This window comes from Argiope bruennichi, chromosome 10 (assembly GCF_947563725.1).
Source record: "Argiope bruennichi chromosome 10, qqArgBrue1.1, whole genome shotgun sequence".
Taxonomy (NCBI): Eukaryota; Metazoa; Arthropoda; class Arachnida; order Araneae; family Araneidae; genus Argiope; species Argiope bruennichi.
Window position 1 is genome coordinate 37815369 of NC_079160.1, and position 16432 is coordinate 37831800.

A 16432-nucleotide genomic window follows, 5' to 3' on the forward strand; every position below is an offset into this window, starting at 1 on the left:
AAATATAACTTTTTAATGCTCTTAAATGGTTCTGATCCTATTTATGAACTAAAAGGAGCTTTTGTCTCGAGATTATATGGCATAATGATAATCATGTTTATGTCTTCTATTTTATTTTCTTCTGAGTATTGATCTGCAGTAATAAATCATAAATTCATTCTTTTGTTATTTTGATTATTAGAGTTCGTCCCTGTTTCTTACAAATTAAATATTTATCAATATAAATCGAAAACAAGATAGGTTTCAGTTTTCAAGTCCGTCTTGAAGTAATTAATTGAATCAAAGAAAATCTGAGAATTTAATGTGATGAAACTTTTGCTATTAAATCTGTTCTATTTCATAAAATACGATGCTATAACTATTTTAGATAGATTCCTATAGGAAGACTACCTATTGCAATGGTTTTCATGATAGGACAGGTAAAATTTCTTCAACGATCATGGCCCCTAGAACCCCAAACCACCCTACGTTCAAAAATTATATATATATATAGGAATTGGCAAATATGCTTAAAGACTAATCAAACGTTTGATTAATATAGCTATTTTGAAAAGCAAAGGAATGTTGGAATTCTTTAATCTTTTGAATATAACTAGATTTTTTTTTATTTTGTTCAGAAGAGAATTATTTGAAGAGGATACATATGGATCGAGTACTGAATCCAGGTGCGGAAATATTTGATAACGCAAGGTCATTTAGTCCTTCCAAGTAAAAATATTTCTGCCCCAGCTATCTATCTGCCTGCTGTTTATATAGGATATTAAATTTGACTTATTTCTAAATATTCTTACGAAAATTATAAATTTCACTTTGTATACAGCGATGCATTTAGGCATTTTTGCGATCCTAAGGGCTCTTTCTTTTAATAAACTGGCCAATTAAACTACATATTTAATTTTTTTTAATTTACTCAACATATTAATAATTTATTTTAACATTTTATTTCAATAATTTTGTGAGAAGGCATGTTTTCATTTATTTATCTATTACTTACTATGAATCATGATTGTCCAGCATCTATATTTGTACACAGTTATATTTAAACCAACGTTTTGTGTATATAATTACAGTAAAAATTAAGTGAACGCAATTAGATAGGAACCTGACCATTTTTATTTGATAGTGTTAATATTATCTAATAATTTATATTTCATAGAATGTGCATATTTTACATTTATTTGGGAACTAGGAATTTTTTTTAAAAATCGATTTGTTTATGACCCTTCTCAGCCGAGAGGTTCTATATAGAGGCAAAAACAAAATTCATCTCTATTTTCGAGTAAATTAACTTTTAACCCGCGAGAGTTGTCTCTCCTAAACTTTCTCTCTCACTCACTAATAAAGCTGTTATCTCAAAAAACGCCTTGCATTGCATTAGCATATAATAATTAAGTAAGATTCATCTTTGGCATGAATTTATCATTTGTATTGAATCTATCGTATCATCCTTGGCAAAGTTTTTGGGCGTTTAATTCCTTATATGGACTTAATACTATCCGAAAATCGAATTTATGTTTTAGAACGTGTAAATTTTTCCCAACCGATACGAACAAAAATTTGATGTCGAACTGCGCTTGTAGTCACAAAATCCCTTACGAATTTGATGTATTTAAGAACTAGTATTTTTAAATTATTTCGTTTGCATGTTTCTGAAGGTACAGACCGATAGTCGGTTTACTTCTCATTGCATTTGGCTTAAAATTTGATAACATTGTACAATATAGATTGTTTAATCTGTGTACTGAATTGTATCTATCCAATTTTCTTAACTTTGTATTTTTCACATTAACATATTCAAACAACCGGACAGACTTCCTGTGAACAGATTTTGCTCAAAATTTGATAAATCTACAAATCGACTAGTTCAAAGCGTTTTTGGGTTATCTTTGTTAGACAGGCGGACATTCTCTAAAAATGTGTTTTATCGAACTCAGGGTAGTGTAAAACGTTGAGATACTTCAAAATCTGGAGTTCGAATTTTTCGACGATTACAATACTTTCTCTGTACTGAAAATATAAAGAGAAAGTAAAAATGGAAAGAATTTCGTTTATTAATTCTTTGATGTTTCATATGTAATGGTTCTAGCGCAAGTCAACTGCATTTTAAAATTGGAGAAATTTGTATTTTAAGTTGTTCTGCTTATTGATGAAATATTTATTCAATGGTATTCTACTACTTACCACAAAATAAGCTACATCATTTAAATGAAAATTGCAATTTTTATCATATGCATAAATCGGACAACACATGATATGAAAATGTGATGTAAGTTTTTTGAATATGAAGAGCAAAATCGCTTCGTATGATTCAAGAACATGAGATTCAAAACTTCAAGGACAAAATCATTATTTTCTCAGTTTTATGGATTTAAACCGTCTTCTCCGATTAAAAAAAAAAAAAAAAAACTGTTTTAGAGGATAAAAAATGCACGTATTTTTTTAGTGTTAGGAAAATTATATTGAATTTATGTTTGTGTTCTGTTACTCGGGAACTTTTTTTTTTTAATTAGTAACATACATCTCTTTGAATATTTTATTTTTACACATTATTGAACTTGAAATTTGTTGCTCCTTTCATTCACTTTAATGTAAAATATTCCAGTAATTTCCAGATTTTTGCTTTATTTTGCAAATGTCTACTTTTCCCATTGTCTGAATTGCAAACTAGTTAATTTTATATCTTTCGTAAATTTGATTTTTTTTTGGTATTTATTTCGTGACTTTTGTCAAAATTTAATGTAGTCAACTATTTAGGTTAGTTAGATCAACAATATGATGACTTTAGGCGAATTTCTTTATTTTGAATCATGGTCAAATGATGTGTCTGGAATTTAGCGGATATCACATTTCCAAACTTCTATCTTACGGAAGCGACTTGAACGTTCGATTCCAATGGATTTAATGCATGCCGAGCTTTCATACTTGGCAAATTTGAAACGAGTGTCAAATCCTCAAGCTGAATATTAAACCATAAAATCAGTGCTGCTCTATATTTAATATCTTCGAATCGGAAATTCCAAGATGATGGGACTAATTATAATTAGTACAGAGTTACGTAGTCAAATGTGACGCAGAAAATCAAACTAATTTAACCTTAAGCATTTTTCTGTAGGCGCTACGTGGACATTAAGTTTGTATGCATACTTTAAGCTTAATTAGTTTTTTAATTCAAACAATATAAACTTTACTGAGATTTCAACTTTTAATTTTGGTTTCTAATAAAAGCAATTCCATTATCTTTTAAGGAATTGAACCGACACATGTGACTAGCAAAACATTATTAGCATATAATGAGTTTTGGATCGCAAAAGAGGCGTTAACCCTACAATGCATCGTGTAGCCATTTGGCTACAAGTTTTTATTTCAATTTATAAGCTTCATTGGGCTGTTCCAAATGGGAACAATGAATGATTGGATATCCTTTTTTTAAAATGCTTTTTGATAAATATTTGTAAGAAAAACCGATATATGGCAATAGCGGTAATAGAATAAGATTTAATCTGGAAACTCTGGGGGGGGGGAAACAAGATGGCTGTTGTATAAATAGTTCTACTATTAAAAATACGATTAAAATATTTTTTTTTTCTTTGCCATTGTAAAGCATATATTTATAAAAAGGGTCTTTTATTATCATTGCATAGTTGTTATAATGTGATTTGTGTCATTGAGATATTATTTAATTCATAATGAAGCCATTTGGTACATTTTAATTTTTTTTAAAATTTCACGAAAAAAAATTTAAAAATAATTTTCCTAAATTATATGCAGTTATTCAAAATACATACTTTTTTTTGTAAAAATAAATAAATAAAAAGTCACGCATTCTAGGGTTAAAGGTAAAATTGATGTTTCTGAGAATCTCTGCTTATCAAAGGTTTGGACAGATTTAATCCAACTAAATTTTGTGGAATTCAGTCGGTGGTCAAACGAACCCTATCTCAAACAGTATTTACACATTTCGTTATTTTATCACTTATCATATATCTGGATTCTAGCTTCTATGTGTAATATTTCTGCTATCTCTTAGAGAAGTGCAGAATTATCGTATAGTTGATAATGGAGGCTTGTTTGCAATCAATACATTGAAGCGAATATTTGCATGTTTATTCAAAACATATATTCACAATTTTCAGCTTAAGTCGACCATATTTGGTATGCTGTCTCACGATCTAGATGTCTGGTAATATCATTGAAAGCAAGATAAGCAGACGAGTCTCTTTTCTTTCTTATAATTAGCATGCCCGGCTCGTTAGTGATATTCGTATATTTGTGTCAGAGCGCTCGTTAAAAGCTGAGTTATTTGTAGATGAATGAAATCTAATTTTAATGACAGCATGAACTGTGTGAAGTAATAGCCCGCGAAAGAAAATTTGCAGGTGAGTTTGATTATGATATTTCGAGCTGCGATAGAAACGATATAAAACAGTCCGATGATAAGAGGCCCGAATATCATTACTATAATATATCCTTTCTTTTGAAGAGGAAGGAAAAAGAAATAAAAAATTGTGTTAACCCTTTCAGGACAAGAGCCTTTGGCCAAATATTCTGAGAGAGTAAGGGAAATTTTTACAATAGTGCTTCTTTAGGTAATAAAGATTTTACACCAGATACGTTGATAATGTTTGTCATGGCACTTAAACTCTTGAGTCACATTTATTCTAAAACTTTCCTGAGAACCTATTTTAAAATGCTAAAAAGAGGCTTATTAACAAATATATATATTTTTAAATTTAACTTTTTAGCCCTGTGATTGTAATAAAAACTGGCAGTTTTTTAAACAACTAAGAACTTTTTTTCAGTGTACAGAACGGTATCCGTTCTGTACATTCAGCGAATAATCAGCCGGATAAACTTCCTATGAATGGATTTCGTTCAAAATGTGATAGAAATCCACGCGTCCATATACGAAATTTCATCCATTTAGCTCAAAGCATTTTTAAGTTTTATTCGTAGAGAAACTGACAAATAGATATAATCACAAAATAAAAAATAAAAAATCAAAAGTGTTTTTCGGATTTAGGGAGACCTCAAACCTGGAGATTCGGCAAAATCTCGAATTCGAATAATTTACGATTACAGTACTTACTCTATATTTCATATACCAGAAAGTAAAAATGCTCCGAGATGCATATTCCTACCCTCCAAGATATGTATGTGCCAAATTTGGCAGTTGAAGAGTGCCAACTCACACGCCTTTTTTATTAGTAAATATTTTTCATTTCATATATTTTCAGATCTTCAGATCGTAAAACTATACACTTTGTAAAATATTTAGGAAGCGAGCATTATACCGTGAGAAAGTTATAAAAAAAGTAAAGCACATTTTTCATACATTGTCGGCAGCAGATGCACTCAGAGAAACCAAAAAGGAAATGCTTTTGATTGCTTCAAATGATTTTATTAACCCTTTGCTCTCAAAACTCGCGTGTCACTTCTCGTCTGGCAGCGTGCATCCTTTTTATTTAGTAGGGAAATGAGCAAGATTTTATTATGCCTTGTAACATAAATTTATTTTGATTAATTCCGATGTAATTCAATTGAAATCGTTAATATTTTTCCTAGCCTTCGTTTTTACTCTGTAATCAGGAAGGCCGTGGCTTAGTGAACGAAGGCTTCAATGCTTGTAGCTTGTTTCGATTCTATTTAAAATCCATATGTGTACAGAATAGGTTACCACCACAATATCATGTAGATGCTGTTACATTAATGTATTAACTAAGCAAACTCGCTATGTCGGAATGCGACTAACCAAAAAATTTTAAATTTACATCCTTCTCTGAAATGGCGAATCTCAGTGGCCTAGTATAAATATTTTGGTCATCAATCCCGGGATTTACCAATGATCCACCATATATCCGGGAATAGTAAACGTAAAAATATCCTATATACGTCTTTGAACCCAAATAAGTCTCTTATTACTTTATCTCTTTTTAGAGCCGTGGAAAATATGCTTACCACCAAATTCATCAATATTTGTATGAAATTATGTAGATTGGCTTAATTTCTGACAAATGTTTCAATTAAACAGAAGAGTAGTTGCTTCATTTCCTTCTCTCACACAAAATAATATTTTGATTTGATATTAATTAAACAAATCAAATTAAATTTAACTAATAAGCTAAATGAATCATTTTTTTAAACCGGCCTCAATCTTAAAAAAAAAAAAAAAAATTATTATACTATGACTTAAAAAAGTCCTTTTAAAGGGTTAAAGTGGAGCTTTTATACATAAACTGAGAACTAAATAGTAGTTTTGATTAACAATTTCGTAAACAAATACAATTTACTGATTCAAATGTACGATCTTCAGCTTATGATATTTTGTATTGCGTCAATGTGATTTTTATAATCAGTGCGTTTTTTTTTTTTTTGCATAATTTTTTAATGCAATAAAAGCGGCTAAGAAATGAAAAGAAATTTTTTTTGTCTTCATGATCATTATTACTGTTGGGACTTCAGTCTTAATTTTACATAATACCCAAGACAGAATCTCGGCTTCACCTCGGTTTGCACCTGTTTCGCAGATCCAACTTCGAGCACGTTAAATCCGTTGTTTGAGTAGGTCGCGGGAAGCGGAATCAAGTGCTTCCTTTTTAAAATACGATTCGGGATTTTCATCATCAGTTTTATAGTTCAAAATTCCGAGGTGTATTTCGTGTAGCTTTATAATTTATCACCAGTTGAACTTAACTAAACTGACTCGCTTCGTGGTTTCGATTCCAAACCACAACCTTGGGTTGAATGTAAATATTTATTTATAGAATTGGGATCTTCGTTCACATGTCTTTGATCAAGGCTCAGAGGAACTAGATTCAACCTCATATTTTTAGAGCAAATGCAAATTAATTGAAGTTTTGCTAAAACAAGTGTCAATTTCTAACTAAGATTCAAAATGTTAATAAGCATTCATAAATGCATTTTTCTCGCTTTCATAAGTTTCTTACAAGTCATAAATTCTCAAGAATGCTGCTAAATATAGTCCAAAATAGATGCGTAAATATCCGTCAACTTTTCTCAAACAATCTACCATTTTTCAACTTTCTGAAAGAAAGACGTAATCTGTGATGACGTTTTTCTGGCATCGGTTGACAGTTCTCATATATCAAACAACTGCAGAATATGAATTATTTTAATTCATATTATACAGTTGTTTTCTCACGTGCTTTCGTGCTGCACCGGAAAACTTGATGTCGACTTAATGCGCTGCACAGTGATTTCGTTTGTTTTCAAATTTAGTTTCGTGTCTCGAAATAATGAAATATGTAAATACCATGTTCGATAGCAAAGTTGAGAAGTTCGAGATAATAAATTTTACTAATTTGGTGATATGGTCGATAACTGTTTTTGGAAATAACCAGTACAGCTTTTCAATTTCGGTTTAAAAAACTAAAGCAGATAAACTTTACTCTTAAAATTTTTTCTCTACCAATTTTTAATAAGGTTTTAAAAAGCACATAATGCACTTAAAAATTGAGAAACTATGTTTTAATGGAAAGGTTTGAATTATACTTACATTTCATTTTTAAACAAGACGAAGGCTATTTTGGAACGAATCTTGTAGTTTTCAATTTTGATTAGATGAGTGTGGTCACCATCTGGCATTTTCTCTCGAAATTTTCACTGCACTCAAGCAGAGGATATTTAATCCTCGTGAATCATTCTCGGATTCGAAAACCCTCTGCGCTTTTGCAAGTGCGCTGGGATGCGTTTGTTTAATCTAAATGGGGATGAGAGGAAAGATAAAAGGAGATTTTTACATTTTAACAATAAAGTGAATTCGGATTATATGATACGGATTATAAGATACTAATCCACTCTAAAATATTTTAGAGCAATTTTCATTTACTGTAAGGGTCACTTACATTAATTTGGATGAATAAGTAGAAGTTTTCTGTTTTTAAAATTTGGTAATTCACATTCTACAAAATAGTAATAATTTATGTAAAAACACTTCTTTTTTTAATTTGTTGTTGAATTTTTTATAAGATTTTGAGATAGCACATTTAATAATATATAAAATATTCTTCGTGCCACTTCTGAAAGCTTTTTTACTGCTTGAACTAGCCATATAAGCAATCAATATGTAATTTAAGTTAAAATAAAATAGTACGGCCAGAAACAACACTACGCTCACATACACTTGGGGAAAAAATGAACGTAAAAGTATTTAATATGGCGGAAATCAAAGACTTATGAATTCCGGACCCTCATCCTTTTTCGTTTCATCCCATAGCGAAGTATAATCGTCGAAAGTACAGGATATTAAATTGAGCAGTAGGCCCATATATAATATTTGTTGGAATCATGTTCAAATCACAAATTGAAATCTTAGGTCCCATATAGAGAAAGATATAGCGTACACGATCATTAGTTATAGGATTCAAGTATCGGTTTCACCAAAGAAATTTTCGCTAAACAAAGCTGATATTCTTAAACGCGCGAGTCGGATGCTCTTACATCACTGTTATGATATGGAAAATTTTTAGTTCTTGCTCCAAATGTTATCGAAGCACAATTAAAAAAAATGTTAATTTAAGGTTACGCCAATCATCAAGATGGTTTCAACTCGTAAATGATTTGATATAAGAAAGTATAAGGCTAAAAATCTGATTTCACTAAAGACCAAGAGTCAGAGGAATGTGTGTTCTAGACCTGATCCAATTGTATTCACCGGACTTGCGCACTTTGGCATAAAATATCTTTCTACTATTGTAGTATACAAGTTTGAGGGTGGGAGTTTACGGTGTTCTGATCATTTGATTATTGCCTAAAATTATGAGGTCCAATACTTCTAATGTAACTGCAAAACAATGATTTAAATTTGTAACTAAAAACCTCACTCATCATCTAAGAAATTATTTCAATTCGAGTTACCAGGTCCATATACACAGGAAATGTCTTGTAAATCGCATCAAATATGGAAATTCTTGCTTTATAAACACTTATTTTTTTATTTTTTTTTCCTTTTAACTTTGCGTCACATGATTTTATCGAACAGAAATAGACTTCAGATTCATTCTCTTTATACCCGTTTATCATGTAATGCATACTTTTCCTGAAGTGTTGGTAATCCGCTTATTTTTCTGTGACAGTCTGTATTTGAGCTTTCTTGCCGGAAAGACGTAATCGATGATGAAATCCTACGCGCGCTAGAGTGAGGCTTGTCGACGCTAACTCATATATCAAACGGAATCTTAAATCTTTTAATTCATATTCTTCAGTTGATTTCACGGTTATTTTCGTCCTCTGCAGATGAAACTCTGCATCTGCTCTCAGCACTGTTCAGTTCTTACTCTCACTTAATTTCCCTCGCAGTTCGTTCCGTGAAACAATAAAACACGCGAATGGAATGTCAGAGAACAAAGTAGGAAATAGGAGATGATGAATTATAATAATTCGACGTCGTGGCTGTCTACAAAATAACTAATGCAGTCGAATGACTTTCAAAATTCCTCGATGCCTTTTTATATCATTTTTTATTTATTTTTTCCCCGCGCGTACTAACCTCCTTTTCGACTGACTGTCATTTCCATTTCTTGCGTTGGCTAGTTAACATTGGAAGTTTTTTCCCGCTCCACTTTAACACAAATTGGGTGTATCCTTTCGCTCCTTTATTAAGTTTTTACAACCAATATCTTAGTTTTAATTTTTTTATTTATTAAACTGAGAATTTTTATTATAGCCCATTTTTACGGCCATTGCCTTAAATTGCTTCATAGTGTTGACTTTTTTCCTTTTTACTGCTGCTTGCACCTTTCAGAAATCATCTTTGAGATAAGATAAATGTCTTAAATATTTTCGCCTAGTTGGCGTGTTCGAAACAAAAGCTCATCAGACACGAACGATTCAGCGTGCACACCTGTTGCTTTTTCTCTGATAGCCTTCAAGTTGGGCGAGCGAGTGGACTCATGTAAGTGAGCGATTCACAACCGAAGAATCAAGTGTTTCGGTTAAGCGTGCGCTTTCATCGTTTAAGCATGAGGGACAAAAGTAGTGAAGATGATGGTGTTGTGTTGAAAGCTATGTATGGTCTTAAAGACATTGGTGATATTGAATCAACAGTAAAAGATGGGAAAAGTTTTCCAATGACGAATCTTGCATTTGCAGACAGCAATCAGAATGTGAATGATATTCCTGGTATGTAATTTGAACTTTATTTTAATGTATTAACGTGGAACACTAATTTTATATAAAAATAATTCATTAATAGTAATTGATGTTTAATATATTTTTATTTATTTTTTTACTTCTTGTAAAATTGTTTTAGTAATAATTTATTATAAAACTTGTTTTTCGGCGTTCAAATTTAAATCCGAATTCATTTTATTCCAGAACATTTTCCAATTGCCATTATAGGAGTTGTGACATTCGTTAGTATTAAAAGTTTACTTTGTTAGTTTCAAAAACTGCAATTTGATATCAGTGTGTACATTTTAATGCATTCACTGCGGTATTTTAAATTATAACTGACATAATCGTTGTAATTATGTAATTTTAAGCAAAACAAACTGTCAGAGTAAAAGGAATAATTATAGGTTGTTTATTTTTGGGAAAAATTGTTGTCCAGTTTTTAAACGAGTATATGCATTTGTTCTTGTAACATCATTTAATACAATGAAAAATATAGAAGAAATGATATCAATTACATGTAATTCACTTATTCAAATATTAAATTTCATTGCATTAAATTATGAAAGTGTACAAATTGATAATTAGAGAATTATTTTATATTTTAATTTATATGTATTTCATATTTTTTAATACCTGGCGCTCTTATATATTAAGGTGCAAGAAATTCTAAAATGTGTTTAAAATATTTATTACTTATAAAAATGAATGCAGCATGAATTTTAATTCACTTTTCTCTTATTTTTGTTCTTTAAATTCAATCTCCTTTCCTTATCACAGTTATTAAATGGCTTATTATGCAAAGTGTCGCCTTTTTAATATTCGACGTCTTAACTCGATCTAGTTTACCTCTGATGGTCACTGAGTAACATATAAAATTTCGTAATGAATGTGACAGTGCGTCGCTTTAACAATAAAGAATAAGATTTATTTCAAAACTTATTGCGATAGCTGGTAAAAAAAGCATTAGGTTTTTGCTTTCTAAAAAAATCCTTTGTATTTTGACATCTGTTAGTGAATAGAAAAAAAAAAAAAAAAAAAAAAACGTGAAAAGATTGCATCCACTTTTTTTTTTAAAATTATTATTTGAACCTTTCACCTGCTTGTTAAATTCTGAATTGGATGAAGTTATTTGTCGTTAAGCGACTATAATTTATTTAATGGATTTATATTCTATTGTATTTAAAATTATATTTAAGAATATGTATAGTTTGTTGTGCGAAATTGAACTATAGTCATTTGCATTAAAGATTAATGAATTTTGTCCCCCCCCCTCTCCAGTTAAATAATTAAAAGATTACAACTCAAAATCTATTTTCATGTTGCAAAATTGCATCTAATTATAGATAACTTGGATTTCAAGTATTGAATTATATAAATAATTTATGCTAAAATCTCACCTATTTGAAGAAACCATTTTTAATATGATCGAAGACGTATTTTGCACGATTGTATTCCATAGACGAAGGGTATAGTTATATATTCTGCCCATTATTTTAGAATAAAATGATTGTGATATTTATGGATATATTTATTTATGCTAATTTGATCCACATGTGAATTTTGGTCTACTTTGCATTTTTTTTTATTTCTGCATAAATTTCCAAATCAGAATTTGACTTTAAAATAAGGATTTATTTATCACAATATATATAAAGAATGGAGTTATTTTTATGATACTTTTGACATCTTAAAATAAGATTTTTGAAAAATCAGTGTTATGAATAGGTAAGTATACAGTAGTTCCTCATACTGTGTTGGTTTGCATGCGAATAAATTCAATTGTAAGTAGAGTAAATTCAGTACTTCTAAATTCAGTTATATTTATTTCCTGAAAAATTAAATTGTTATAACTAGGGTGAAAAAATGTGCATTTTTAAATGTGTTTATTTCTATGTTTAATATCGAATGCTAAGTTGCTGGAGTATTTTGTAGTCTGGATATTAATATTTTAGCTTTAAATTACCTAATTATACTTAAAAATTCAAAGTGCTCCCCCCCCTTCCAAATCATACCTCCCTGCTGTTAAAATATTTGATAACATTACGGTTCTAAATTGCAAATTTTTCACAAAATAAACTTCGTGTAGCTTTATGATGGGAGCTTGAGCGACATCAAATTTAAAGTTATTAATTCGAAGTTAGTATATATTATAATATATTAATTGTGATTACATTTAGTCTAAGTGCGTTATTTTCATTTACATGAGATGAAAATATTATATTTCTTCAGTTTTAAACTCCATATATTAGGGAATATATATATATTCGTTGCATGTTAGCAAGGCATAAACTGAAATGTTGAGATTCGAAATGCACGAAATATATCGAATAAACTTAGAACTGTGAAAAACTAGCGCATTAGCAATCGCACACAAAAATCGATATTACCGAAGGTTAAAATCCTCTGAGCTTTCGAAGTGATTGATGAAAGCAAGTTCAACGTTCTTCTCATACCTGCTGCTGTTCACCATACGTAGGTAAAAAATCACGCTTGGAAATTTGAAGAGCAATTCCGATAGTTCTGTGAAATATTTCTGTTCTGGAAAATCGACTTTCGGAACATTTTTCATCGAATAATCGGGGCCAAAACCATTCAGTTGCTCAGGCGCAGAGGTATCGAATTACATATTTTATTGATTTTTAAAGCAATGTGTAGTAGAAATTTATTAAACTATAAATGTAGTCTACGGTTTAGCTAGGTTATTATAATGTCCTGTAGTAAGTAGTACAGTTTTTGAAGCCCATCTCAAGAACGATACCTAATCTCAAACATCTGGTCCTGTTCAAGATCTTGCAGCTGGCTTGGTGAGTTATGTGATATCCTAAGTCTGGTATTAAGTTTCATCATTCTCTTTATTCTAAAAATTACAATATTCAAGAGGTTTTTCTGTGACAGGTTAGAAATACCTTCTTTAAAATGAGAAACAGCAGTTAATTTTATGGTCATGTGATATGGGTGAAATATACCGCGCCAAAAGAGTTTTTGGAATCCATACTAGAGGAAATATGACGTCTCATAATGGAGCGATATAAAAAAAGTGTTTAGATGACTTGCATTTAAAATTATGATAAATGAATTATCTAAGCTGTGTTTTAAGTGATAAGAGTTTATAAAACTTTAATTCAGAAATTTAAGGTTTGTCACTGTCATATCTAATATCTGCTATTGTAATGAGATTATTCTATTAATCGGACCAGTTATAGAATTTTTGATGATGAAAGCTTGAATTGTATATGATTAATAGTAATATGTTTAAAAGACAAATTATTTGGATTGGCTGAAAAATCTCAAACTACTTTAGGTCCTTATATGAAAAGGAAATAAAGGCCAGGCCGTCGTGAAATTGTTTTCGAAGTTAATAATTTGACTTTCCAAAATAGGATTATTTTTAATCGTCATTCAGACACGATTAAAAATTGCGAAGAGACTCGGATTTTTGCTTCTGAATCGTTTGGTTTACAATAACTGTGTAATTCAATACTATAATGGTTTAATTCAGGGTGTGCACACTGGTTTTAAGAGTGGACCCCCCCCCCAAAAAAAAAAGCCCAATAAGAACCTAAAAATATTTTTCAAATTCTTTATTTCTATTAAGTTAAAGCTCTGTCGCATTTCTAAATGTCCATAATCTGGTTCAATGTATCAATTACACTATTTTAAAAACCTGTAACATGCTAGGGTGCATTGAGATTCGAGCATCGGTTTATCATCAATGAATTGTACCATATTCATTAAAAAAAATTTTATGATGTAGCCCTCGAAATGATATGAAATAATTTAAGCTCAATTTGTATATTGTCAGATTTAAAATGATTAAATTCATTGTATAACTAGTTTAAAGTAGCGTCTGATCGTCTTGGACTGTTTTTTAGAGAGACCATTTGCTAATTCCGTTCATATAATTAGAACTGCGTGTTTCCTGTTTAGATTGATTTGCTGCAGGCAAAGGTAATCGAACTATTATTCGTTTCGATTTATTGTTATGAGATATACTGTAAATGTCTTGGAACAGATGTTTCCTTTCTACATAAGGAAAAGATTATTTGTATAACATTGTTTTCAAAACTCGGATTGTATGTCACCGTTAAATATAAACTAATAAGATCTAAAATAAAATGGATATGATGTTAATCTATTAAAGGTAATGATGTTAAGGATTAAAGGGAATATAAATATCAATCCATCATTCCCCGAAAGCACAGTTCAAAAATTTGATTGACACCACAATCGAGTAGAATCGACCACTTCTTCGGATACTGAAGAAGTTTCAAAGTGTTTTTGATAAAAATTGATAAGTTTATGATATTTTTATCTTTATTAAAATATAATCCATTGATGTCTTAAGATTTTGGACACAACTGGGTTAAAATACATCAAGTCTAATACATCATTGGCTTTTATAAGATACTTAAATATCTCTTTAACTCTTGCCGTGCGCAGTGATGGGGAAATATTTATATAATATTAAAAATTACAAAAAAAAAAAAAAAAAAAAAAACCCCGAAAAATTTTTGGTTTTGTTTTATGTGATCTAAATAAATTTTCCTCTTTCTATATTGAAAACAGTGTCCCAAATTTTAAGTCGAGTGGTTGGTTTAAAAAAAAATTTTTTTTTATTGGCAACTTTAGTAATAAATGAACATTAATTTAGTTTTATGCAAGTTATTTTAATGATTTTTTTTAAATTCTTATTACTGTTAAATCTGACTTCATCAGTTATAAATTAGAGTAGATGTTTGAAGCGAAGAAATACCTTTCTGATTTCGTCAATATTATCTCTTGCTATGGAAATCGACACCTGTTGCATTTAATCAGCAACATAATTCGCTGGAGGAGAGGAGAGGAGAGGGAGAGGAATTTTTGTAGTTATACCTCAAAAATATTTCTGGATGTAAAAGATAGTGCAGAATCTTTGAAATTGTCTAGTCTGTTATCTTTAATAATTTTATTTTAATTGAAGATGGAATTTTATAGATTTTCACTTGCACTTTGATGTGCTGGAGTCGTACTTTCCTAATGGCAATATAATATTTTTAGTAAATTATCAGCTAATCAACTGAATTTTGAGTGAGAGATTTGCATTTTAATATATTTGAAATAACTTTAAAAGAACCCTTGAGATTTAATAAACATTTCATAATAAAAAGAAATTACATTTTAAATAAATGCTTTTAAAAGTTTGTTATGAAATTCTAGGATCAGCGATTTAAATGAACGGTAATTATATATGAATTTAATCCTTTGCAATAGGAAAGTAATTCGATGCATGTTTTTTCACCTAATACAAAGATTTGTTTATTGTCCTGAAAAATAAATATACATATTTGTTTTAAGTCGAATTTCCTCGAAAAATTAATCTTCGTCTTTTTACCATTCTGTAGACGTTTGTAATAATCAAAATTTAATAAATAAATAAATAAAACGTTAAAATGATGCACAGTCTTGAATGGTGAGTGAGTCACATCCGAGTGCAAAGGGTTAATATTTTAAATATAGATTTAGGCTAAGTTAATATAGAATATGCGACAATCACGAATTATAAAGGAAAGAGAAATTTCGTGTCTTATGGCCCATTTGCACGAAAGAATCGCTATTTATAATCCTGCGCCGTTTTCTTTCGCTTGTGGTGTGGGATTTTGGAAAAGGGATACTCACTCAGATGCAGTTTTTTTTTAACCATTTTGCTACTATTCAGAGTTACGAGGGTGGTAAATATCCCTTGTATAGCTTCAAAATGAAACCTTAATTTATTCGATTATTGTGTCGCATTCGAATCTGACCTAACTCAAAATTATGATTGTGTGATTGTCACAGTTTAGTAGGCAATTTGATTATGCGATCCAGGCGAAACTGGATAAACTGAAATCGTGTCATTTTGTGCTATCCCAGCCCTTTCTTCCCTGTCATAAATGGTGATAATAGCAATGGAGAAAATTGTTAGAAATTAGATTATGCACACGTGTCTTTTATAAGCACGAGTTACAGTTCATATCTTATTGAAGGAAATAAATTTGATAACTTTTTTTTGTTAGTGATATTTTCTTAGCACATTTTGGCTAATAATAAAGATAAGTTTTTTTAGACATCTGCGCATTTTCCCATTGTTAATGCCGAATTGCGAAAAAATTTCAGAGAATGTGCTGACCTTCACTTTTCTCCGTTGAGTTAACATATGTTCCTCAGCTGGTTGCTCATAATTAATTACATTTTTACCGTGTGATTGAATGACCGTGACTTTAATTTTTTTCAAATTAACATTCATGAACCTAATTTCCTTCCTGGGGGAAAAGTGTGTTGATTT

The 16432-nt window shown here is 30.2% G+C and overlaps 1 protein-coding gene across 3 annotated transcripts in view; it reads left to right on the forward strand.

Moving 5' to 3' along the window:
• The window catches only part of LOC129988494 (polyamine-transporting ATPase 13A3-like), a 110235-nt gene that overhangs the window by 18395 nt on the left and 75408 nt on the right, over positions 1-16432 (forward strand). Inside the window, exon 1 of one of the 3 annotated variants that reach the window (XM_056096737.1) lies at positions 9838-10137. The exons of 1 other annotated variant lie outside the window; for it this stretch is intronic. In XM_056096737.1, the coding sequence (XP_055952712.1) occupies positions 9978-10137 (160 nt within the window). In that variant the 5' untranslated portion in view covers positions 9838-9977. Of the gene's footprint in view, positions 1-9837; positions 10138-16432 lie in introns of those variants that run through there. One more of the 3 variants, XM_056096735.1, reaches the window with a different exon arrangement.